At 41.9% G+C, this 25,847-nt stretch overlaps 1 protein-coding gene across 1 annotated transcript in view; it reads left to right on the top strand.

Moving 5' to 3' along the window:
- BOLL (boule RNA binding protein) overlaps positions 1–25,847 on the top strand; it is an 80,768-nt gene that overhangs the window by 32,882 nt on the left and 22,039 nt on the right. The window contains exons 6-9 of the mRNA XM_078848000.1: positions 4,886–5,013; positions 9,772–9,843; positions 19,308–19,355; positions 24,917–25,045. Coding sequence (XP_078704126.1) covers positions 4,886–5,013; positions 9,772–9,843; positions 19,308–19,355; positions 24,917–25,045 — 377 coding nt within the window. The remainder of the gene's footprint in view (positions 1–4,885; positions 5,014–9,771; positions 9,844–19,307; positions 19,356–24,916; positions 25,046–25,847) is intronic.

Below are 25,847 nucleotides of genomic sequence, written 5' to 3'. Positions count from 1 at the left end.
TATGGCAGTATGCCCCTTCCTAGCTGCCACAGGCCCTTATTGTGACAGAGCCTCAAAGCTAAAGACAAATGTGTTTTAACTGCAGGGAAAGCGTATGTGACAGTCTGCTGTATACAGCATTTTCCTATTGGAAACAGGGCACATGTTATATTGACATGCTACATATGTTGCTCTAACGAACATTAAATCCCCATGTGTGCTGTGTGAAGCCATGTTCAAAGGTCATAGCTATTGAAGTATAACCAGTGGTAGCACAGCAGTGGATTCAGATGTGCTGGAAGTGGCCCGAGGCACGACGAGACAGCAGTGATATACGGTTTAAGGATGGCACGAAGTGAGAGTGTATTCATCCTACAGCCACACTGAAGGAGATTTAAATGAGATAATATATTGTGGGTGGCACATGTTCCTCTTATCTACTCCAGAGGTTGCGCCTAACAGACGGAGGGACGTTCTCTGAGTAAAGCCAGGGATGCATGAGATTTGGGACATTTATACAAGAGGCTCTTTGGCATATGTATGTTTAGATATCTACTCCCACTGCCTATTCTCTAGTGTCACCTGTCCCATAGTGTCACACTAGAGAACAGGGATGATGCAGTGCCGCTTCAGTTCTTCAAAAACTTTTCAAAAAATCTTTGATGGTTGGTGGTCCCTTTTTGTAGATTTTTACATGAGAAGGAAGGTATTTCTATACCTGATACTGCTGTGGTATGTCAGCAAAAAAAAAAAAAGGCAATGTAGTTTTGGGCTTGCATACCCAAAAGGCACCATGTTATGGAACAAAGGAGGTCCCTCTCTGTGTTCCTCTGGAGCAAACACATTTGAAATATTCCATTTACTTGAGTGCACTGTATTACCAGAAAGAGCAGACAAAGTGGGAGGAATTTAGAGAAGATCAACAAATACAATTAGGGATCTAGAGGAACTGACCTAATGAGAGAAGATAATTATTATGAATATCCTAAATAAGTTCTGACTAAGGGTTGGTGTGGTGTTCGATAATAACCTATAAATATCTGGAAAGTGAAAACACAAGTTAAGAGACCAGCTACTTAGGACAGTGAAGGGCTATAACCATCAGCAAAAGAATGTAATTTATAAATGGAAAATTTAGGCTGAATATCAGAAATAAATTTCAGAGATTGAAATCTGTTGGGGTGTGGAATGGTCTCATAAGAGAAGTAACAAAAGCAATATTGCTTGAAATATTTTTTAAGTTAACTGAATGTTGTACTAATAAATATATAGCATAGGGAATACTGAATTGGAAGGGGATGGAATAGGCTTCCACTGTCTTCAGTTTCTGTGAGTCTATAGTTAGTCTCCCACAAGTTTAGCTTGTCATTACTTTTAACTTATCTGATACCAAATTACAAACTTCCAAGATTGATAGGATTGTCAACTAGTTATTTTTCCACCTTTACTTCTGACTTCGGTAATAGCATTTGCTGAGGAATTGTTTAGTTCCCCTTTCTTACATTTTACCTCTTCAGATGTTTCTAATACTGGGGTTGTGGTTTGTGATACTTAGTTAATGATTAGTTTCATTTTGACCTGATTAGACAGCTTTGAAGTGTTCAGGAATTTATTTTCTTAAAGCAAAAGATTATTCATAATAAAGTCTTTGTATGAACCGTTTTTAGGTACTGTTAACTAGAGCTAATTGAAAAACTAAATTTTAATAAAAACTTGATTTTTTATGTTTAAAATGGATGAAAAATTTGTCGACATTGGGAATTTGGAAATTTTTCAACCAGCTCTACTGTTAAGTTTTTTAACGTTATTTTGCATTAAATTACAACAATCTGCTTATCCAAAATTGCATCCCTGTTTTTTTAGTTTCCATTTTTGGAGTTTTGGGAAGACTTTGAAATCGTACTGATGAAGTGTCTTGTCAAAGAGTGTGAATCCATAGATAAAAGGCTTAGCTTACCCAGGACAGTCATATTTCAGTACCTTTGCATTGTAATTGCTTTTATCTGTATTACAGAGTTTTGTTTTACAAACTAAATAGAGTATAAAGCATTTTGTTCTTCTCCAGGGGCCTCTGTGTGTTATATTTTGTGGGTTTGGCATCTCCTGGTATTGAGCTGCCGAACTGCCTTGAAAACCTATTCCATTGGGAGTACACAAGAATGACATCATCGCCTTACTCTATATAGTGGAGTATGCACCCTAACTGACTTAGCTCCTTCATTGCCACTGCAGAGAGCAGACGGAACTCACCATGTCCTGTCCTCAGGGCTAGACTACCTTATAACCTTTTCTTGTAAGTCTGTAAATAGTTAGTATTGTTTAGTGTAGTGTAGTATAGTTAGTTAACTTTAGAATAGTGTAAGTAGCCATTCCCTTGGCCTATCTCTGGGCTCCTTTACCAGAACTATGACAGGTCCTGAGCCCTGTAAGGGCTTCAAGAGGTGCTCCTCTTGCCCAGGGTATTCCTGAGTCTGATGCCCACATCCAGTTCCATCTGTTTTTGAGTAAAGCCAACTTTCTTACCATTACTATGCCTTTACTCCCCAGGCCGGAAGGGAGAGAGACTTGAGGCTCCAGACTCATCTGGCCTCAGAACATGTACAGCCTGAAACTCTGGCAGGCCCATGACTGGTGTCAAGACCATGATCAATCCTGAGGTCCTCTTCTTTGAGACAAACCCTTCTCATTGGGCTTCTGCACCATCTTCCACCAAAGGCACAAGACTGGAATCTACTTAGCTCCTGTAAAGGAGCAGACTCACCCCTGTGGCACCTCCTGCTGATAGTCATCGGGAATCCAGCCACCAGAGTGCCCTCTGCAGGCCGGTGATCCGCCACAGCTCTAGCCCCCATGTCCCTCACAGACCCCAGTGCTGCTTTCTCTGGGGTTCTGCCCCCTGGCAGTACCCCCACACTCTGCCTCTGGATCTCCCCTTCCTAGGGAATCCCCCAACCCACTATCCCCGCCTTGCCTCAGTCTGGGCTACTGCCAGTCATCACCAAGCCCCCGCTCCCTGGGGCAGACTGCAGTGTAAAGGCCACTCATCATAGGCAAGGGGGTTCGGACCTGTTGCCTTCCTCTGCCTCCCAGTACCTTTATGGGCCTTGGACCAGGCCCTACAGTTTGGGGAGTTGCCAGCTTGGAGCGCCCCCACTCAGCCTGCTCCTTCCCCAGCACTGCACCACCCTGAGTACACTGTCAGGCAGGCAGCCAGGCCCTGCTCTCTCCCAGCCTGGAGAGAGACTCCTTGGGCCGCTGGCTCACAGCCTTTTTATACAGGCCAGCTGGGTCCTGCTTGGGGTGTCGCCCAGCTGCGGCTGCTTCCCCAGTCAGCCAGCCACAGCCCTTTCCAGGGCTGCTTTTAACCCCTTCTATTTTAGGAGCAGGGTAGCCACCCCGCTACAGCCCCATAAAGGGAGAGACTCCCTCAGCTACCAGTGGTCAGTCCTGTCAGTTCTGTGGCATCAAAATCAGTTTATGGCACAACAGTAAAAACTGAGCTGGCACTGTGGCATAAGGCTTGAAAAGTCCCAGGTCAAACCCTTCATCCAGCACCACTGCCCTCTCTTCCAGCACAAAGTCCTATATTGAACATGTCCTCCAGCACCAATACATCAGTTATGGCACCACAGGACTCCTCCAGGAAATCAGAAAGAGAACAGGAAGCACTTCTCCCCACTAGAGGGGCACAAACAAAAGACGAGGCGGAACTGTCTCTCTTACTCTTCAACACAAGAGTATTTCGGAGATTTTTAACGCTATAGCTGTCTCTTCAACACACATCTCCAGTGGCAGACCTCTGAGCACCAATCAGCCTGGACATGTCATTACTATAGATCCCAAGAACCCCTTCTCTCTCCCACTGCATGAATGGGGGACCACCACTGAGGCTACTGCCCATTTCACCACATACTTTTCCACCACTTGACTCTGCTTCTGTACTTACCTCTCTGATTCAAATCTGCAGTTGTCTCAGAGTAGTTTTGACACCATTGGAGATGATTTTGAAGGCTCCCCAAGTTGATATCAGGACATTGGACAACTTCCTTCTCCTTAAATCCAGGCTTAAGGAGCATTTAGCTGTCAGGCATATTAAAAACAGATCTATATTTTCTGATTGTACTGTTTCTTTGTTCCTGAAAGGCATGACCAATGTTTTTCCTTCTACAAGGGAGCCTTCTCTATTCTTGGGGCTTAAATCTTGCTCTGATTAAACTCGTGGATCCTCCCTTTGAGCCCCTCAAGAAAATGTCTTTGGTGCATCTGTCTCTAAAGACAGCTTTTCTTAAAGCCATCTTAAAGCCTCTGCCAAAAGAGCTGGAGAACTGATGCATTAATGGCCAGACTACCATACACTTAGGTACATAAGGTCCAGGTGATTGTGAGGCCCAAACTTAGCTTCATGTCCAAGATGGTGTCAAATTTCCATTTACTACCTCTCCCTCCTAGCTTTCTTTCAAAGCCCTGTTTCCAACCCAGGGAATTTTATCTGCATAATGTGGACATTAGAATGTATTTACCTAGAGAGTACAAAAGCCTTTAGAAAATCCAGTTGACTATTTATAGCCTATGGGGAAAGATGTCAGAGAGAGCTTATTAGCAAACAAAGGCTGTCACACTGGATAAAAAGATACAGAGAACTATGTTACATTTTAGCTAGAAGCGTAGTTCCTGCCAAGGATTCAAAAATGCACTCCACCAGAGCCATTGCAGCATCTGTGGTTTGTTTGAGACACATTCCTGTTACAGAGAGATGCAGAGCAGCAACATGGAGTAGATATATCAAGTATAAAATTTGTTATATGTTTGGCAATTAAAATGTGCATTGGAATTTTCTATTACTTCACTTGTTTTAAAAGCTGCAAATTTGTTTAATTTTAATTTCAGCCATCCTTGTTTATTGTAGGATCTAGCATAATGCCAGCAGCTGGAACAATGTACTTGACCACTTCAACTGGATATCCTTATACTTATCACAATGGAGTAGCTTACTTTCATACTCCTGAAGTTGCATCTGTTCCACAGCCATGGCCTGTAAGTAATATCTGAAAGATTATCATTTGAGAATACTGCATATGTCTCACAACTGGCTTGTTGGTAAAGTTCTGTTCCATGAAGCTTGTTTCCTTTTGCTTCTTTATTGTATTTTCCATGTTTTCTTCTTTCCTCTCTCCTTGTTATACAAAATAGATAAAACTCTGAAGAAAATTAATTACTACCATGAAACTTGTTAACTGTACATTATCTTTAATTATAGGCAATATTGTTATAGTTGTGTTGGTCTCAGAATATGAAAGAGACAAGATGGGTGAGGTAATATTTTTTATTGGACCAACTTCTGCTGGTGAGAGACACAAGCTTTTGAGCTTACACAGAGATCTTCTTCAGGTCTGGGAAATGTACTCAGTGTTTCCCAGCTAAATACAAGGTGGAGCAGATTGCTTGGCATAAATACATGTCACATACACATATTTCAAGGGACCGTTCAAGGTGAAGTGGCCCCTTAACACCTCTTCACTCCTAGGGGTATTGAAGGGGGAAAAAACTGGGGGCGGGGGGCTTGTGGGTTATAGATTGTTGGAATAAACCATAAATCCAGTGTTTCTATTTGGTCCATGATTTTTCGTATCTAGCAAAATTACGAATTTAAGTTCCCAGGTTCTTCTTTTGAAGGGATTGTGCAGGTTTCCTTTGTGAAAAGTGCTAACCCACAGATGATATAGTAGTTTTGTCTCATCATTTTTCTGTGTTAATTCATTCGAGAGCGTAATGATTGTCTGGTTTCACCCACATAGTTGTTATTGGGGCATTTAGTGCACTGGGTGATGTACATCACATGTTGTGATAGGCAAGTATAAGACCCATAGATCTTGAAAGGCATGTTGCTGGGGGTGATGATCATCATAGTAGTGAAGATATATCTATAGGTTTTGCATCTGTTGTTCTGGCAGGGTGTGCGCCACTTTCAGTTGGTGTGTCCTAGTCTGCGTGGAGCTTGCTTCAGATCATGAGCATGGAGAGGTTGGGGAATTGTTTGAAGGCCAGAAGAGGTGGGAAAGATTTCTTTCAGGATTTGGTCCTCATTGAATATGGGTTGTAATTGTTTGGTGTTATCCTGTAAGGCTTCCAGTGTGGGATGGTAAGTGCCAGCTAAAAATCATGGACTGAATTGAGACAACTGGATTTATGGCTTATTATAAACAATCTATAACTCACTAACCTCTCCCCGCCCCGGCTTTTTCCCCTCCTTTCCCTCAGTAGGTGAACAACCACTAACATTGCCAGCTAGTGGTCAGGTGGGGCGTGGGCACGTTGTCTACCCTTTGAAAATATGATCCTATCCTTCAGCCTCCCCTTCTACCCCCCCCCCCAAGAAGTACAGTACAGCTGTGCCACTGTAAACTCTCTAGTATAGACACAACCTCTGAGTACGTTTCCCAGACCTGACAAAGAGCTCTGTGTTAGCTCAAAAGTTTGTCTCTTTCACCAGCAGAAGTTGGTCCAATAAAAGATATTACCTTACCCACCTAGTCTCTCATGATGTTTGATGGCAGCTGAGGAACTGGCTGCTTTTCTGACTGTAACTGCATCATACAATGACAGGTTTCAGAGGGGTAGCCGTGTTAGTCTCTATCAGTAAAAACAATGAGTCCTTGTGACACCTTAGAGACTAACAAATGTATTTAGACATAAGCTTTTGTGGGCTATAACCCACTTCATCAGATGCACTGAGTGAAAAATACGGTAGGCAGGTATAAATATACAGCACATGAAAAGATGGGAGTTGCCTTTCTAAGTGGGGGGGTCAGTGCTAATGAGGCCAATTCAGTCAGGGTGGATGTGGCCTGTTCCCAACAGTTGACAAGAAGGGGTGAATATCAACAGAGGGAAAATTGCTTTTTGTAGTGACCCAGCCACTCCCAGTCTTTATTCAGGCCTAATTTGATGGTGTCAAGTTTGCAAATTAATTCCAACTCTGAATTGGCCTCGTTAGCACTGACCCCCCACTTGGTAAGGCAACTCCCATCTTTTCATGTGCCACAAGGACTCCTTGTTGTTTTTGCATCATATAATGTAATTAATATGTCTGTCAGGAGGTAACTGCAGTTAACAGATGATCATTAGTACAGGTTTCATGGATCGTGTTGAATAAAACAAACTGTTTTACATTACGTTAATGCTTTTGCCTTTGTCTTTTCCTAGGGAATCTGTGACTTTAAAAATTCATAATAGTACAAAAAAGTTTATTAAGTTTAAGTTCTCACTTCATTTAGCCTCACCTATTTTTTTTAAATATAGAACAAAGGATGAGACATTGTAAAGCAGAAAGAAATTCATAACAGAGAACTATGTAGAAATGTTGTGAAAGGTTTTGGCTGTCAGTAAGAGGAAAGAACTACTGAGTTTTGTGACAACATGCAGTCACAATCTAGACCAGTCCCTGAATAGACACCAGTCTATTGTGACCACTGAATCCACTGACCCAATGTACAACACTCTTCTTGGGCAGTGAGACATTGTAGTCTGGCCACCTAGACCCCAGAACCAGTGTCCACACTTTTCCCACAGAGTCTACCTGGCTGTGTGAGCTTTCTAGTTAATCCCTTCAGGGTCAGTGTAGCCATAAAGCAAGGAACACAGGGTTAACAAAGGAATTTCTTATACACATACACACTTTACTCTTAAAAAGCATAAGAGAATTACAGATCTATGGAAAATAAATTCTTGAATGCAGTCCCCTCAGTGTGATCTCACCCCCTTTTGGGAACTTTGGGTTTGACCACTGTTCTTTAGGGAGATAAAGCCCCTCCTGCCTCCATTTTTTTTTTTCAGCTTGGTTTTTTGTTTCTGGCAGTGAAATGGTTTTCCCTTGCTTAAAGCGTATTCCTCTTTTTAAAACAGCCTTTTCTGTCCTTGTTTTTCCACGGGGGATTTTCCATGCTCCTTCCCCCTACCAGCTTCTGGGCAGAAAGTTCAAAGTCAGTTGCCCTGCTGATAGCAACCCCAGTGTTCCACTTTCAATGCTGATGGCTCTGCCATAGCCTCCCTATTATGTGTCAAGTTCCTGCTACCATAATGAATATTTCAGGCCACAATAAAGGTTACATTCAAAATGGAGGGTGAAATATAACAGTGTTCACAAAAAATGAAATTCATAAATTGATACAAACATAAAACATGAAAAAATGGGTGTTTACCACTACCTTGTAAGGAGAGTGATCACTTTAGATAAGCTATTACCAGCGGGGGGGGGGAACCTTTTGTAGTGGTAAACACCCATTTTTTCATGGTTTGTATGTATAAGAACATCTTCTGTATTTTCCACAGTATGCATCCGATGAAGTGAGCTGTAGCTCACGAAAGCTTATGCTCAAATAAATTGGTTAGTCGCTAAAGTGCCACAAGTACTCCTTTTCTTTTTGCGAATACAGACTAACACGGCTGTTACTCTGAAACATATCCCCCAATCTGTCTCACATACATTTTAGAATTGATATTTGTTTTGGGAAGAGGATAAATGGGGGTAGTTCAAGTGCTGGATTTAAACAGGGAAGGGCAAGCACCTTTCTTTCAACCCCAAAAGACAAATATTTTATCTTTACCAAGAAACTGCATTGGAAAGATGTCTTGGGAAGAAATTTACAGATTACACAGAGTTTATTGTTGGATTCTGTCTTTTAGACATCATGGGTATGTCTACACTGCAGTTAAAAACTTGCGTCTGGCCTATGCTAGCTGACTTGGGCTAAAGGGCTTTTAATTATAGTGTAGGTGTTCAGGTTCAAGCTAGAGCCCAGGCTCTGGGACTCTGCAAGGTGGGAGGGTCCCAGAGATCACGTTCCAGCCTGAGCCCGAACATCTACTCCGCAATGAAACAGCCTCTTAGCCCGAACCCCAGAAGCCCGAGTCAGCTGACATGGGCCAGCCACAGGTTTTTAACTGCCATGTAGACATACCCTTTGTGTTGAGCACCTGGGCATTGATTACCTTGGTGTTGACTACCTCAAGTGCCTTAAATCTGGGCTTCCCAGTACATTGATGTTGGTTCCTCTGGTGCTGAGGGTATGGCTAAACAGCAAAGAAAAACCCACGGTCGGCCTGTGCCAGCTGACTTGGACTTGTGGGGCTGTTTCACTGCTGTGTAGACATCTGGGCTTGGGCTGGAGCCCAGGCTCTAGGATCTTTGCGGGGTGAGAGGGTTCCAGAGCTTGGCCTGCAGCCTGAGCCTGGAAGTTTACACAGCCGTGAAAGAGCCCGACAGCCTGAGCCCCGTGAGCATGAGTCAGCTGGCATGGGTGAGCTGCAGATTTTTCTTTGTTGTGTAGACATACTCTGTGTCCTTTAGTATCAGGGCCCTCAATTATTTCAACCTTGTGGACTTTGGTACGATATGTTCCATTATTCCAGAGTCTTCCAGCAGATCTTGTGTTTTGTGGAAGGAACCTAAATTAGGTTTGAAGCTGCACTCCATTTCATATCCACAGGATTGGGCGGGGGTGGGGGGAATTTGAGGATATAGGCTATGTGAGCAGCCCCAATGAACACTGCTTTCAAGAAAGTTCTGAGTTCATGTGCCTAGGCCATGTGCTTTGTCTGCAGTGTGAATCCATGCAAGTGATCATCTTAAAGAATCATAGTTACTGTAAGTAACCATTCTTTATAAATTATTTTGTTTTTAAAATGGTAAGTTGTATAGCATATAGTACTTAAGGTGTATGTTTTAGTAAAAGTAACAATTCCTGAGATTAATGTATTAAAATTTCTAATTTATCTCTTTTTTTTCATTTAAAGTCACGTTCCATTTCCAGTTCCCCTGTAATGGTAGCTCAACCTGTTTATCATCAACCTACATATCCTTACCAGGTAAAAGTTAGAAAATGGGTGTATCATTTCATAGCCTGAGGTAGTTCTTCGAGTGATGTCCCTGTGGGTGCTCCACTTTAGGTGATTTCCCACCACAATGGTCATTCTGGGGCTCATGGGCAGCATACAGGCAATATTTTCCCAAGCCACCAAGCAGCAGGGAAATGTATAGACACTTCTCGCCAAAACCAGTAGTACCACCTGACATCTCCCAGGAACAAACTTTTGAGCAAACAGATCAGGAGTTAGACCAGGAGGCTATCCCTGCAACCAGCTTGTCATCCTCACCTGACAAGACCATCATGCCTCTGCCCCCTACTACTGGAGATGATTTCAAACAGTTTCAGGAACTGTTTAAAAGAATAGCTAACACACTTCAAATCCCTCTTGAAGAGGTTACTGAATATCAGCCCAAGCTTTTGGACATACTCCACACATTGACATCTTCCAAGATTTCCTTGCCTTTATGGAGCCCGTCATAACCATCTGGAAAACACCCACCAGAATCCGACCTAGTGTAAGAGGATGGACAAAAGGTATTCTGTCCCTTCGAAGGGGCTAAAATTTTTATTTTCCAACCCCCAAATTCTCTCTTGGTGGACACTGTTAACGAAAGAGGTAGGCACCGTTATTCCAGGTTCACACCTTATGATAAGGAGTGCGAAAGGCTGGATTTACTTGGCTGCAAGGCCTACTCATCGGCAACATTACAGTTTAGATTTGCCAATTATGAAGCTCTCTTGCAAAATATGACCACATGACTTACTCAAAATTAGCAGACTTTATTGAACTTATACCAGAGGAAAAGAGAGAGCATTTCTGAAGGCCAGTTTATAGCTCAAACAGTCCTTCCGGCATCACTGGACTCCGCTGACACTGCTGCGAGGACCATCGCATCTGCCGGGCCTCCTGGTTTCACTTTTCAGGGTTTTCAAGGGAGGTGCAATCAACAGTAAAGGACCTTCCTTTCGAGGGTCTGAAGCTGTTTGCCAGCCAGATTAACGAATCACTTCTCTCCTTAAAGGACTCGAGAGCCACTCTTAGATCTCTAGGAATCTATACACCTGCAACAAAATGCAAACAGGGCAGGTATCATACGTTATAACGTCCTAGACGGGCTCTGTACACAAGAACCAGGGACCGTATTATCCTCAAAGATGTAGGCAAACACCACCCAAACGAAGATCAAATTTTTCGCAGTCCTCCACATCACAGCAATCAATCTCCAACCCCCCACCCTCCGAGTGTTTTCCAAAGTTCTAGCAGTGGTGGCGGCCCACCTGTGCAAGCAAGGGGTCATGATTTACCCGTACAGGTGAGTCTCATCTTACGCTGGGGTTACGTTCCGCAGTCAGCGCATAAAGCGAAAATCGCGTGTAGTCAAAATTACATTGAGTGTAATGGCGGGCGGAATCACCTGGACTACAGGTACAGTATTTAAATGAAAAAAAGAAAAGGAGTACTTGTGGCACCTAAGAGACTAACCAATTTATTTGAGCATAAGCTTTCGTGAGCTACAGCTCACTTCATCGGATGCATACTGTGGAAAGCATAGAAGATCTTTTTATACACACAAAGCATGAAAAAATACCTCCCCCCACCCCACTCTCCTGCTGGTAATAGCTTATCTAAAGTGATCACTCTCCTTACAATGTGTATGATAATCAAGTTGGGCCATTTCCAGCACAAATCCAGGGTTTAACAAGAACGACTTGGTGGTGAGGGGGGGGAGGAAAAAACTAGGGGAAATAGGTTACCTTGCATAATGACTTAGCCATTCCCAGTCTCTATTCAAGCCTAAGTTAATTGTATCCAATTTGCAAATGAATTCCAATTCAACAGTTTCTCGCTGGAGTCTGGATTTGAAGTTTTTTTGTTGTAATATCGCAACTTTCATGTCTGTAATCGTGTGACCAGAGAGATTGAAATGTTCTCCGACTGGTTTATGAATGTTATAATTCCTAACATCTGATCTGATTTGTGTCCATTTATTCTTTTACGTAGAGACTGTCCAGTTTGACCAATGTACATGGCAGAGGGGCATTGCTGGCAAATGATGGCATATATCACATTGGTGGATGTGCCGATGAACGAACCTCTGATAGTGTGGCTGATGTTATTAGGCCCTGTGATGGTGTCCCCTGAATAGATATGTGGGCACAGTTGGCAACAGGCTTTGTTACAAGGATAGGTTCCTGGGTTAGTGGTTCTGTTGTGTGGTATGTGGTTGTTGGTGAGTATTTGCTTCAGGTTGCGGGGCTGTCTGTAGGCAAGGACTGGCCTGTCTCCCAAGATTTGTGAGAGTGTTGGATCATCCTTCAGGATAGGTTGTAGATCCTTAATAATGCATTGGAGGGGTTTTAGTTGGGGGCTGAAGGTGACGGCTAGTGGCGTTCTGTTATTTTCTTTGTTAGGCCTGTCCTGTAGTAGGTGACTTCTGGGAACTCTTCTGGCTCTATCAATCTGTTTCTTCACTTCCTCAGGTGGGTATTGTAGTTGTAAGAATGCTTGATAGAGATCTTGTAGGTGTTTGTCTCTGTCTGAGGGGTTGGAGCAAATGCGGTTGTATCGCAGAGCTTGGCTGTAGACGATGGATCATGTGGTGTGATCAGGGTGAAAGCTGGAGGCATGTAGGTAGGAATAGCGATCAGTAGGTTTCCGGTATAGGGTGGTGTTTATGTGACCATCGTTTATTAGCACTGTAGTGTCCAGGAAGTGGATCTCTTGTGTGGACTCGACCAGGCTGAGATTGATGGTGGGATGGAAATTGTTGAAATCATGGTGGAATTCCTCAAGGGCTTCTTTTCCATGGGTCCAGATGATGAAGATGTCATCAATATAGCGCAAGTAGAGTAGGGGCGTTAGGGGACGAGAGCTGAGGAAGCGTTGTTCTAAGTCAGCCATAAAAATGTTGGCATACTGTGGGGCCATGCGGGTACCCATAGCAGTGCCGCTGATCTGAAGGTATACATTGTCCCCAAATGTAAAATAGTTATGGGTAAGGACAAAGTCACAAAGCCACCAGGTTTGCTGTGACATTATCGGGGATAGTGTTCTTGACGGCTTGTAGTCCATCTTTGTGTGGAATGTTGGTGTAGAGGGCTTCTACATCCATAGTGGCCAGGATGGTGTTATCAGGAAGGTCACCAATGGATTGTAGTTTTCTCAGGAAGTCAGTGGTGTCTCAAAGGTAGCTGGGAGTGCTGGTAGCGTAGGGCCTGAGGAGGGAGTCTACATAGCCAGACAATCCTGCTGTCAGGGTGCCAATGCCTGAGATGATGGGACGCCCAGGATTTCCAGGTTTATGGATCTTGGGTAGTAGATAGAATATCCCAGGTCGGGGTTCCAGGGATGTGTCTGTGCGGATTTGATCTTGTGCTTTTTCAGGGAGTTTCTTGAGCAAATGCTGTAGTTTCTTTTGGTAGCTTTCAGTGGGATCAGAGGGTAATGGCTTGTAGAAAGTGGTGTTGGAGAGCTGCCGAGCAGCCTCTTGTTCATATTCCGACCTATTCATGATGACAACAGCACCTCCTTTGTCAGCCTTTTTGATTATGATGTCATAGAAACTGTTGAATTGGAATTCATTTGCAAATTGGATACAATTAACTTAGGCTTGAATAGAGACTGGGAGTGGCTAAGTCATTATGCAAGGTAACCTATTTCCCCTTGTTTCCCCCCCCCCCAAGTCGTTCTTGTTAAACTCTGGATTTGTTCTGGAAATGGCCCAACTTAGTTATCATACACATTGTAAGGAGAGTGATCACTTTAGATAAGCTATTACCAGCAGGAGAGTGGGGTGGGGGGAGGTATTTTTTCATGCTTTGTGTGTATAAAAAGATCTTCTACACTTTCCACAGTATGGATCCGGATGAAGTGAGCTGTAGCTCACGAAAGCTTATGCTCAAATAAATTGGTTAGTCTCTAAGGTGCCACAAGTCCTCCTTTTCTTTTTGTGAATACAGACTAACACGGCTGTTACTCTGAAACCTGTCAGTATTTAAATGGTTATTTTTCTCTCTTTTTTTTGTTTTTGCCGACGATGCAAAGCTGAATTCATGCATGTTAAATGCGCGTAAGATGAGACTCGCCTGTATTTAGATGATTGTCTAATCAAGGCTCACACTCGAGAAGAAGCCGTCGAAACCACGCAAAAGACAATGTCACTTTTCACAGATCTTGGTCTACAAATAAACCTTCAAAACTCAATGCTAACACCAGTTCAACAACTGGACTTTATTGGGGCCCACTTAAACTTTATACAGGCGAAAGCATCACTACCACCTCAGAGATTCGTCGCCCTGACAAACTTGATTGATACCATGATACACAGTCCACAAGTATCTGCCAGGATCTGCCTTCATCTACTAGGTCACATGGCGGTGACCACATATGTAGTAAATCACGCCAGACTATGCATGCTCTTCCTGCAAGCTTGGCTCAGGACAGTGTACATTCCACACAAACACAGACTGAACAAACTCCTAAGCATGCCAGTGAAGGTCAAGGACTCGTTACAATGGTGTACCCACACAAAATGCTCCCCCCATGATAATTACAGCAGACACCTCCCTTCTGGGTTGGGCTGTCCATTTAAACAGCCTCACAGCACAGGGCAGGTGGTTTCCTTCGGAATCAACTCTCCACATCAACATTCTGGAGCTGCTAACAGTTCACAATGTCTATGCACACTTTATGCCTCTAATTGAAAACAAAACCAAACAGATCATGACAGACAATGTGGCCTGCATGTTCCACATAAACAAACAGGGAGGAGCAAGATCGCACTCTCTATGCACAGAAGTCATAAAGTTGTGGACATGGTGCATCCGACACAACATCAGCATATCAGCCACTTACCTACCAGGATCTCAGACCATCACAGCAGAAACGCTAAGCTGAAAGTTTTCACGCAACCATGAGTGGGAAATAAATTCAGTGATCCAGAACATATTTCAGCAATGGGGGTTCCCCTCAATAGACCTATTTGCTATGAGCCAGAACAGCAAGTGTCCAACATTTTGCTCTAGAGCGGGTCTGGGATCAAAATCCAGAGGAGATGCTTTTTTCATCTGATGGGACGCACCTCTCCTGTATGCCTTCCCTTCCATCCCACCACTGCCCAGTGTCATACACAAGATCAGATATGATCAAGCCAAAGTAATCCTGGTAGCTGGTAGCTACTTTCCTCATGGAGGTGTTTTTTTTCTCCCAGAGCTATGCCGCGAGTACACAAGCCACATTAAAGTGCTACTGCAGCAGCGCTTTAATGTTGCCAGTGAAGATGTGCCCTTATTGTAAATGACAGTAACGGAATCCTCACTAGGAAGGTCTGTGTCCTTTCTAGCTTTTTTTCCTGAACCAGAGAGGCACAATGGGGTTAGATTACAGCTCAGGATCTATTTTACTTATCCGTTTTAAAAAAAATGCAGAACAATGATTAGCAAAACTGTATGACTTTCATGTGTGCAAGTCAGAGCATTTTAAATCGACAGTCTACTTTACAGAACACCAAAATAAAAGTAATGTAATTGAAATGAAAATCCATTATAACTGGAATGCAGGGTCTTGGTTACCTTTGTAACTTAACTTTCATGTGTTTAAGAAATCTGAACAGTTATTATGATTTTTTTCTGTATGGTAGTTTAAATTAATTACCAACATAAGTGAAACTGGTGTAATTATATTGCATGATTTTGACAAATAAAATACGCAGAATTTCGGATTTTTTGGCACAGAATTTTGGATTTTCTGGTGCAGAATTCCCCCAGGAGTAACATATGCAAAGCAACTACTTGGACATCACCCCACATGTTCATACAACACTATGTCATTGACCAAGTCTCAGCATCCGACACTTGGCTTGGACACATAGTCCTATCGTCCATTGAGAATTAACTCCGAACCCCTCCTTCCACCTGAGGGGCACTGCTCTACAGTCACCTAAAGTGGAGCACCCTCAGGAACATCACTCGAAGAAGAAGAGAGGGTTACTCACCTTGTGACATCTTCATCATCTGGACCCATGGAAAAGAAGTCCTTGAGGAATTCCACCATGATTTCAACAATTTCCATCCCACCACCAACCTCAGCCTGGTCCAGTCCACACAAGAGATCCACTTCCTGGACACTACAGTGCTAATAAACAATGGTCACATAAACACCACCCTATACCGGAAACCTACTGACCGCTATTCCTACCTGCATGCCTCCAGCTTTCACCCTGACCACACCACATGATCCATCGTCTACAGCCAAGCTCTGCGATACAACCGCATTTGCTCCAACCCCTCAGACAGAGACAAACACCTACAAGATCTCTGTCAAGCATTCTTACAACTACAATACCCACCTGCAGAAGTAAAGAAACAGATTGATAGAGCCAGAAGAGTTCCCAGAAGTTACCTACTACAGGACAGGCCTAACAAAGAAAATAACAGAACGCCACTAGCCGTCACCTTCAGCCCCCAACTAAAACCCCTCCAACGCATTATTAAGGATCTACAACCTATCCTAAAGGATGACCCAACACTCTCACAAATCTTGGGAGACAGGCCAGTCCTTGCCTACAGACAGCCCCGCAACCTGAAGCAAATACTCACCAACAACCACATACCACACAACAGAACCACTAACCCAGGAACTTATCCTTGCAACAAAGCCCGTTGCCAATTGTGCCCACATATCTATTCAGGGGACACCATCACAGGGCCTAATAACATCAGCCACACTATCAGAGGCTCGTTCACCTGCACATCCACCAATGTGATATATGCCATCATGTGCCAGCAATGCCCCTCTGCCATGTACATTGGTCAAACTGGACAGTCTCTACGTAAAAGAATAAATGGACACAAATCAGATGTCAAGAATTATAACATTCATAAACCAGTCGGAGAACACTTCAATCTCTCTGGTCACGCAATCACAGACATGAAGGTCGCTATCTTAAAACAAAAAAACTTCAAATCCAGACTCCAGCGAGAAACTGCTGAATTGGAATTCATTTGCAAATTGGATACTGTTAATTTAGGCTTAAATAGAGACTGGGAGTGGCTAAGTCATTATGCAAGGTAGCCTGTTTCCTCTTGTTTTTTCCTACCCCCCCCCCCCAGATGTTCTGGTTTAACTTGGATTTAAACTTGAAGAGTGGTCAGTTTGGATGAGCTATTACCAGCAGGAGAGTGAGTTTGTGTGTGTATGGGGGTGGGGGGATGTGAGAAAACCTGGATTTGTGCAGGAAATAGCCCAACTTGATTGTCATGCACATTGTGTAAAGAGTTGTCACTTTGGATGGGCTATCACCAGCAGGAGAGTGAATTTGTGTGGGGGGGTGGAGGGTGAGAAAACCTGGATTTGTGCTGGAAATGGCCCACCTAATGATGGCTTTAGATAAGCTATTACCAGCAGGACAGTGGGGTGGGAGGAGGTTTTGTTTCATATTCTCTGTGTATATATAAAGTCTGCTGCAGTTTCCACGATATGCATCTGATGAAGTGAGCTGTAGCTCACGAAAGCTTATGCTCAAATAAATTGGTTAGTCTCTAAGGTGCCACAAGTACTCCTTTTCTTTTCACCTTGTGCAGTAACTGAGGTTCTTCGAGATTTGTGTGTCCCTGTGGGTGCTCCACTACCCTCCCTCTTCCCCTCTACTTCGGAGTTCTAATTAGTCCTCTGCAATAGAGAAGGAACTGCGGGGGGGGGCTGCACAGCGCTAATCAACTACCGCAACAGGCGCAAGACGGGGAGAACGCATGTGCAGCCCAGCCAGGTACTGCTGTCAAAATTCTCCAATTAGAGGCACCGGGTGCATAGTCACCTAAAGTGGAGCACCCACAGGGATACACATCTCGAAGAACCTCAGTTACTGCACAAGGTGAGTAATCCTCTCATTCTCTCCAACTGTCTAGTTTTGCTTTCACCATTCTCTCAAAACCATAAATTCGTAGCATCTGTCCCTCTGGCCAAACAATGCTCCCTTCAAAGTTTACCAGTGCAATACCTAAAATTTAAAGTAACAGTAGATAGCATACTGCGGTATTCCATTCCTGCAACCCCTCACTGGGATTGAATTTTCTCCCTGCCTACTTGGAATGAACTCTGGTCCTTTCTTTATGGTAATGCTAGATAGCTGGGTCAATCCCATCCTTGCTTAAAAAAATGGTGAACAAATCATACAAAGTTGGAAATCACGAAGGGTTTAGAACTTGATCCTATAACTAGATGCACCAATGTGAATTCTAACACCCATGCAGTCTCACTGATGTTAAAGGGACTTATGCATGCACAAGGGTTCTCACCAGTAGTTTGCAGATTTGGGACCTTATTGCAGTGGTTCATGAAATGTTATAGGGGGTTCTTGGGAAAAAATTCCCTAATGGTGGACAAAGCTGTCCCTAGGGACCACGGGCAACCCGGGGCCAGCAGCCCAGAGCCCCTGGACTTCCAAGAGCTAAGCAGATCAAAGCAAGCATATCTATCACACTGAGGAGATTTAAACTTCAAGACTCCTTATAAGAAATGGAAAGGGAGGTGGATATTTTTTGCTGTTTTTAAAGTTAAATAGGCATTTATTTTTAGTATGTTTTTTAAAATTAATATGAAGAACAAGTTTAAGCTTTGTTGTAACGTGTGTTGTTTGCCTAGACTGCTCAAGATCTGAATCCTTGTGTAGGAGGAACTCTTTGAGTTGGCTTCATAAATACCTTCATGCGGTACTCCTTGATGAAACATAGGAGCCTTGTCTTATAACAGGCTTATTCAAAGCGTTACAAGCTACAAAAGTGAGATCTTGGAAGAGTGTTGCTGTTTTCATAATGTAATAAAAATAGCGTCATGATAAATCGTAATTAATCATAAATAATGTGTAATAAGGATGTTATAAAAACAAATTTTATATTTCCAAGATCACTGCTTTTATAATTTATACTCAGGTAAAGGATAAAATTCCTGGAAATATTCATTTTTAGGAGGGGGTTCGCGAGACATGACATTTTAGTGAAAGGGGTTCACAGGTTGTTAAAGTTTGGGAACCAATGCTTAATTGGAAGAAGAGTTCTCTGGAAAGTTTCTGGCTTTATTGATCAGTTGTGGCCATGATAAAAATATCTTTAAAAATAGGACTGTTGCAAAGTTTTAAAAATACTTTTGAATTGTAGTAAAACTTCGTATTTTATCTGTTTTATTTATTTTAAAAAAATTAATTTTCAAATGTGCTTAAGTGATGTAGGATCCTAAGTGCCATTTTCAAAAGTGCCCAAACCAGAGTCCCATTGAAAGTCAATAGGACTTATGCGCCTAAATTACTCAGACTCTTCTGAAAATTTTACCTTACATCCTTTTCATCAGCTAAGACCTGCAAGTGTCTGTTTTATTTTCAAAACAACGCATTTGAAAGGTCTGTGTGTTTTCCATATAAGAATGTTTGAATTATGAAATAATAAACTATCTTATTTTTATGAACCTAGGCACCTGCACAGTATCTTTCAGGGCAGTGGCAATGGAGTGTTCCACAGGTAAATATATTTTATAATTACAGCATTTGGTCATTGCTTTCCTTGTTTGAATGCACAGTATGCTTTTTCAATTTTTAATTCACTTGTACATAATTCATTGATGAAATGATATCTCCCAAGGCAGTTAATCAGCACTGTTCAGGTTAATATTGTTTGCTATATCTCAGTAATGCAATCATGCAGTATTTCCTGGCATAATGGAAGGGATATAGTACAATTTAATAAAATATCACATCCAGTTTGTTTATTCACATAGTATTTCTTTACCACAGGAGAGCTTTGTCCAGCTTACAGGAGTTCTCTAGTTTATATGGATGGGGAATCTTGCCATCCAAGGGATTTTGAGTCTGAACTCAAAGGGAATATTAAGTTCCTGAAACACAGGGCAATTAGACATGCCCTGGTTAGTCTAATAGCAGTGACGTCTGTCACCATTTGGCCCAGCCTTAGCCCTGGTCTGCACTACAAACCTAGGTTGATATAAATGCATCGCTGAGGGGTGTGGAAAAAGGAGCAACCCAGTTATACCAATCGAATTCCCATGTAGACAGTGTTATGTCAATGGGAGGGCTTCTCCTGTCAGCATAGCTACTGCCTCTTGGGGAAGTGGACTACCTATGCCAATGGGAGAGCTTCTCTTGTCAGTGTAGATAGCATCTTCCTTAAGTGCTACATCAGCAAAGTTGCACGCCGACATAGCTACCACCGTCCGTGGAGGTGGTTTTATTATGTCGGTGGGAGAGCTCTCTTCCATCAGCATCAAGTGGCTACACGAGTGGCTTACAGCGGTGCAGCTGCATCAGTACAGCTGTGCTGCTGTAAACTCGCTAGTGTAGACATGGTCACATACACCTCTTAAAAGGCACAAGAGAGTTACAGACCTATGGAAAACAAAAACACACCTGAACGTAATCCCTTTCAGTGTTATCTCACCCTACTTTGTGGGTCTTGGGTTTGGTCCAAGACATTTAAGTAAAGTCTCTGTTGCCTCCATTTTCCTTTTTTGGGTCATTTGTTTCCATAGAAGAAATGGCTTCCTTTTCCTCAAGAGCATGTCCTTTTTAAAACAGCCCCCAGAACCTTGTCTGTCCCTGCTCTTCTGTTAGGGAGTTGAGCAATGTCTTCTGCACATCAACATCCTAGAACTCAAGGCAGTCAGATATGGCTGTCTCTAATTTCTACCATTGATTGGGGCAAATACATACAGGTCGTGCTGAACAACAGGTCATGCATGTTCTATATCAGTTGACAAAGAGGGGAAGATCCCCCTTCCCTCTGTGCCGAAGCTGTCAAAGTTTTGGAATTAGTGCATATGCAATAAGATCATCATCACAGCAGCTTACGTCCCAGGCGATCAGCATGTAAGTGGGAAATAGATTGCCAAAATATGTGATTGAGTACAATGGAATGTGGCATCCCTCAGATAGATCTATTCTCCATGGCCAGAAACAAGAAATGTGCTCAGTTCTGCCCCAGAGGTGGCCTGGGTCTCCAGTCCTTGGAGTGATGCCTTTCACTTTCTGTGGTTGTCAGGTCTACTGTGTGCATTTACTCTGACTCCTCTAATATCCAAAGTTCTGCTCAAGAAAGAGGAGGACAAAGCCAGAGTTATTATAATAGTTCCACCCTGGCCCAGACGGACATCGTTTCCTTACCCTCATAAAGCTGGCTTCTTGTTCATTGATCATTCTCTGGACTGCTCCTTATCTTCTTTCCCAAAAAGACGGAAAGATCCTTCACCCCAATCTCAGAGTGCTTCACCTCAAAGCATGGCTACTCAATGATTTGCAGGTTTAGAAACAGCCTGTTCAGGGGGAGTAAAAAGAGTACTGTTACATAGCAGGAAACAGTCTACCCCCTACACTTACTCGCAAAAATGGACAAGATTTTGCTTCTGGTGTGACCTAAAGCACATTCCACCAGCAACCTCATCGCTGTCAGATATACTGGACTACATCCTGGATTTAACTACTCAGGTTTGTTGTTGAGCTCTGTTAGGGTCCACTTGGCAGCTTTCCGCTCTCTAATAGAGGGTTATTCTGTGTTTGCTCACTCAACTTCAATAAGATTCCTCAGGGGAGTCAGAAATCTCTTCCCACAAGTCAAATGTCCTATTCTGATTTGGAATCCCAACTTGAGGACACTGTTTGAGCCACTGACTACCTGTTTGCTCCTCCATTTATCAGTGAAAACGGCATTTCTGGTAGCCATTATGTCAAGCCAGCAAGTTAGGGAAATAGGGGCCCTTATGGCATACTCCCCTTTCACTGTATTTTTCAAAGACACAGTCATATTATGACCACACTCCAAGCTCTTACCAAAAGCATCTTCAGAATTCCACATTAACCTTCATCTTCCGGTCTTTTACCCTACACCGGAGCTGGGTAAGAAGGAAGCACTGTTACACGCACTCAGTATTAGAAGAGCGCTGGTCGTCTATCTTGACAGGACTAATTGTTTTAGAAAGTCCCCCAAATTGTCTCAATTGAAGACAGATCAAAAGGGTCAGCAATTTATAAACAAAGACTCTCTAGGTGCATATCCGACTATATTCATTGTTGCTACCAACCTTGCAATCTCCAAGCACCCTCGAACATACAAACACTTTCTACAAGGTCCATTTCTATTTCAGTAGCCTTTCTGAAAAATGTTCCCATTATTGAGATACGTAGAGCTGCGACTTGGATCTCTCTCTCTCTCTCTCTCTCTCTCTCTCTCTCTATATATATATATATATCTTTGCTGAGCATTATGCATGAACTCATGACTCCGCTTCCGATGCTGTATTTGGCTCTGCTGGTCTTTCTTCTGTATTGGACTCACTCCAAAGCCCCCTCCTCCTTAAGGGGAACTTCTCAGTAGCCATCTGGAGTGAAGCACCCCTAGGGACACTACTCAAAGAAGAAATGGCTACTCACTCTGTGCAGGAACTGTGGTTCTTTGAGATGCATGTCCCTGTGTGTGCTCCACTACCCATACTCCTTTCCTTTGTCTTTGGAATTATCTGTCATGAAGCTTGAGAAGGAATTGAGGGCATTTTGGCCCATGCGGTCCTATATAACAATGGTGCGATGCACAAGACTGAGTAACGTGCATGCATGAGCCTAACGGAAACTGCTATGTGAAATCTCTGATCAAAGGTGCAGTGGGCGCAAGCGCACCTAGCATGAAGTACCCATAGGGACACACATCTTGAAGAACCACAGTTATTGAAGAGGGTGAGTTACGTCTTCTTACAAATAGAAACGGTGTTCACAAGCCAAAGCTGAAATTCATAAGTTGACACAGACATATCCTCCAAACTGTCAGAGCCTCCCAGAAGCTTGTCCTAGTAATATGACAGCACTACAGCAGTGGCATGTACAAATAAGAAAAAGAAGAGAAGACCAGTTCTATTCCCAGAGATCTTCTCTCCACTGTGCACTGTAGTGGAAGCTACTAATATAAAAGCTATTCATATCGAAGAGTTACTGAACTCAGTCACCAGTTGGGTAAGCCTAAAGCAAATATACCAATGCAAGTGGAGTCTGAAGAATGCCATTTTCATTGGGGCTTACAAATTTCAGACTCCCTCTTAAGGACCCGCTTACATCTATGAAGAATTGCAAGACAAAAGTCCCCTTTTCCAAGATGGAACTAAATCTCGTGTTGTTTCATACAAGACAAGCCAGCAAGATTGGAACAGCTGACCATCACATGATACAATCTTGGGGGAACATGAAACAGGACTCTCTTTGTAATGGTCTTTGTTTTTTTAAAGTTCTCTCGATTAATAACAGATCTAGGCCAAACTGAAAACATTTTATGTCTTTTTTTATTTTATCTGAAGTTTTTTTGTGAGGATATGTGTGAGGAAATTTTTTACACCAGTTCAATTATTTGTTTTATGATTCAGCCACGTCAACAAAACCCAAAAATTATTCATGGTATCTTATTGCTAAAGTTGAGCTGAAAAAACATTGTAATAAATACAAACTTTTCAATGCCCTGATCCTTCATCAGAATCAGTAAGCATGGACAGCTACGCTTTTATGGAGTACAGTATAGGCACAGGAGTTTGTGCTTGTTGAGCTTCATGCAGGCTGAGAGCCAATAATTTTAAGCTTTTTAGGGCATGTGTGCAAAGTTAAGACTTGTTCCAATTATGAAAATTTTCACTCATGTAATTAAATATTTACAAGACTGGACACTTAGTTTAGCACCACAAACTTACACAGTGCTTGACGAACTAAGCAAGATTGTTAATTTATAGATACATGTAATATTTTACATGAGATAGTAGGATAGAATTATGGTTTTGCGTACATATGTGCATTGTGAGTGGTTCTATGCTAAAAATTAAAGTGAATTTGTTGTTAGGCTGTGAAATCTAATGTTTGGTAAGGTAGTAATTGCATTCATAGGAAATGCAACCTTAACTAACTTAATAACATTTTTTTGTGAAGGGAGTTTCCTTTTGTTTTTTAAATGTGTGGGGGGATAAAATTAACTTGTTCTCTGAAGAGTTGTGATGGTAAATTTGAAGACTAAATTTAGTCGTTACAGTGTGGAATGCAGGAATGTTCATCCTGCTTTAAGTGTAAATCTCAACACAATTTTAACTTAAGTCTTTATCAATACCTTCATAATATCCTAAAAGATTAACACTATGCATGGGTAGACCTAAAAATAACAAATGGATAAGTTTAAAAAAAAATACTTGAAAATTGCTTTATTTCCTATTTAAACGCCACAACTGGTATTCAGGTTTTTGTATTTTTATTGTGGGAATGTATGATGTCACGAGTACACAAAGCAATATTTCCTCTTCTACTTCAGTTGTTTGGGGGGTTTTTTTGTTAACTATTGCAGGAAAAACAGAAAACTATCAAATTTTTGCAGGGATTTTAAAAAAAACAACCTTTCAATTTCCTTTAATAATGTGTTTTTAAATATATTTTAAGTTTATATATTTCTTCAGTTATGGATTTGGAATCTTAAACAACTTTTTATATTTTAGTTACTTTTAAAAGTACATCAGTTCACTTTGAATGTGCTTAGAAAACTTTCTTACTCTCTCTTGCTTTCTGACTTTTGTGTTTTCTCTTTCTTCTTTTCTACCAAATTGCCCTGGGATTAAAATGTTAAAGCAACACCATCAATTTTAAAATTCATACTTGTATGTGCAAACTTTAATTTTTAATTTTTTTACAGTAGTATATAAGATTACTATAACTGAATGAGGAGAATATTTATTTTTACAGTTTGTTGACTGAGTGCTTTTGACAGAACTTCATGTAAAATCATCTTAATTATTTCCCCTGTATGGTCGGTCGGTTACTTTTCCCTTTTGTTTGCGTCAGCTCTTCACATAGCAGAGGAGAGACATTTTTAAAAGAAGAAAATTTGATTGTAAAAACACAAAAATAGCAAGGGGAGTCGAAGCCAAATGTAGTATCTAAAACTTTTAAATATTTTTTTAAGTTGCCTAAAATTCAGTGTCAGTTATTTAAGTCTTTAGTTTGGTGTTGCTTACCACTGGCACAGTTCAGTAACGTGTACTAAATCTTGTTTTATTTCAGTCTCCTGCCTCTTCAACCTCATTCTTTTATCTTCACCCTTCTGAAGTTATTTATCAGCCACTAGAAATTGCACAGGACAGTGGATGTGTACCTCCTCCTTTCTCTCTAATGGAAGCTGCAGTTCCAGAGGTACTTTCATGGAACTTTTATATACAATATATATACTTATATGCAATAGAAACTTGAACATTTTTTATTTGAACCAGTTAAACAGAACCAATTTAAGTACAAACAATTCAGTGCAACTACATCAGCCATGCAGAAGTTTACAACCCTTTGCACTTTTTCTCCATGCCCACACTAGTATTGTTTTAAGTCATTGCAATCGCAGTGCCTCTTGGTTACCTCTCTCAGAATTCCTGGCACGGCTTCCTAGCAGAAACACTGGATTTTGAAATATTTTGAAAGGCTGCCACTGGATTGTGGGCAGCAGTGGGAGGACTAGGTTAAATGTTTCTGCTAGTTCCACATTCACGCTAACAGTTCAAAATGAATAAATCCAGACTGAACTGCTTGTTAGGACTGTTGAATGGTTATAGTCTGATCTGAATGCTTCTAAGAATATAAATTCGCTGGAATACTTTTCTGTGGAGGAACGTGGTGTTTGACAATTCTGGGGATTAGAATCGTAAGGTTTTCCAGGTTCTAAAAATTAAATATTTTCTGCTGTTTTGTGCATATGAATCTTTACTTCTTAGTCAACAGCAATCCTTTTTTTTGCAGTCTTTTTTTTCCCAAAAATTGTTAATTTTTAGATTGGAGAGAAAGTATTAGAAAATTTCTGATAAAACCATTTGTTAGTAATTGAATATATAAGAAGTGGAAGGAAAATATAGCAATATGTTTTCCTGAAAATGGAGCTACGGCAAAAGACCTGTACAATTATTTTGATATATTGGCATAGTATTCTTTCATTAAAAGAATTAATCAC

This window comes from Lepidochelys kempii, chromosome 11 (genome assembly GCF_965140285.1).
Source record: "Lepidochelys kempii isolate rLepKem1 chromosome 11, rLepKem1.hap1, whole genome shotgun sequence".
In the NCBI taxonomy this organism is placed as follows: domain Eukaryota; kingdom Metazoa; phylum Chordata; order Testudines; family Cheloniidae; genus Lepidochelys; species Lepidochelys kempii.
The sequence above is the reverse complement of the archived record's forward strand: the minus strand, read 5'-3'. Positions and strand labels throughout refer to the sequence as shown.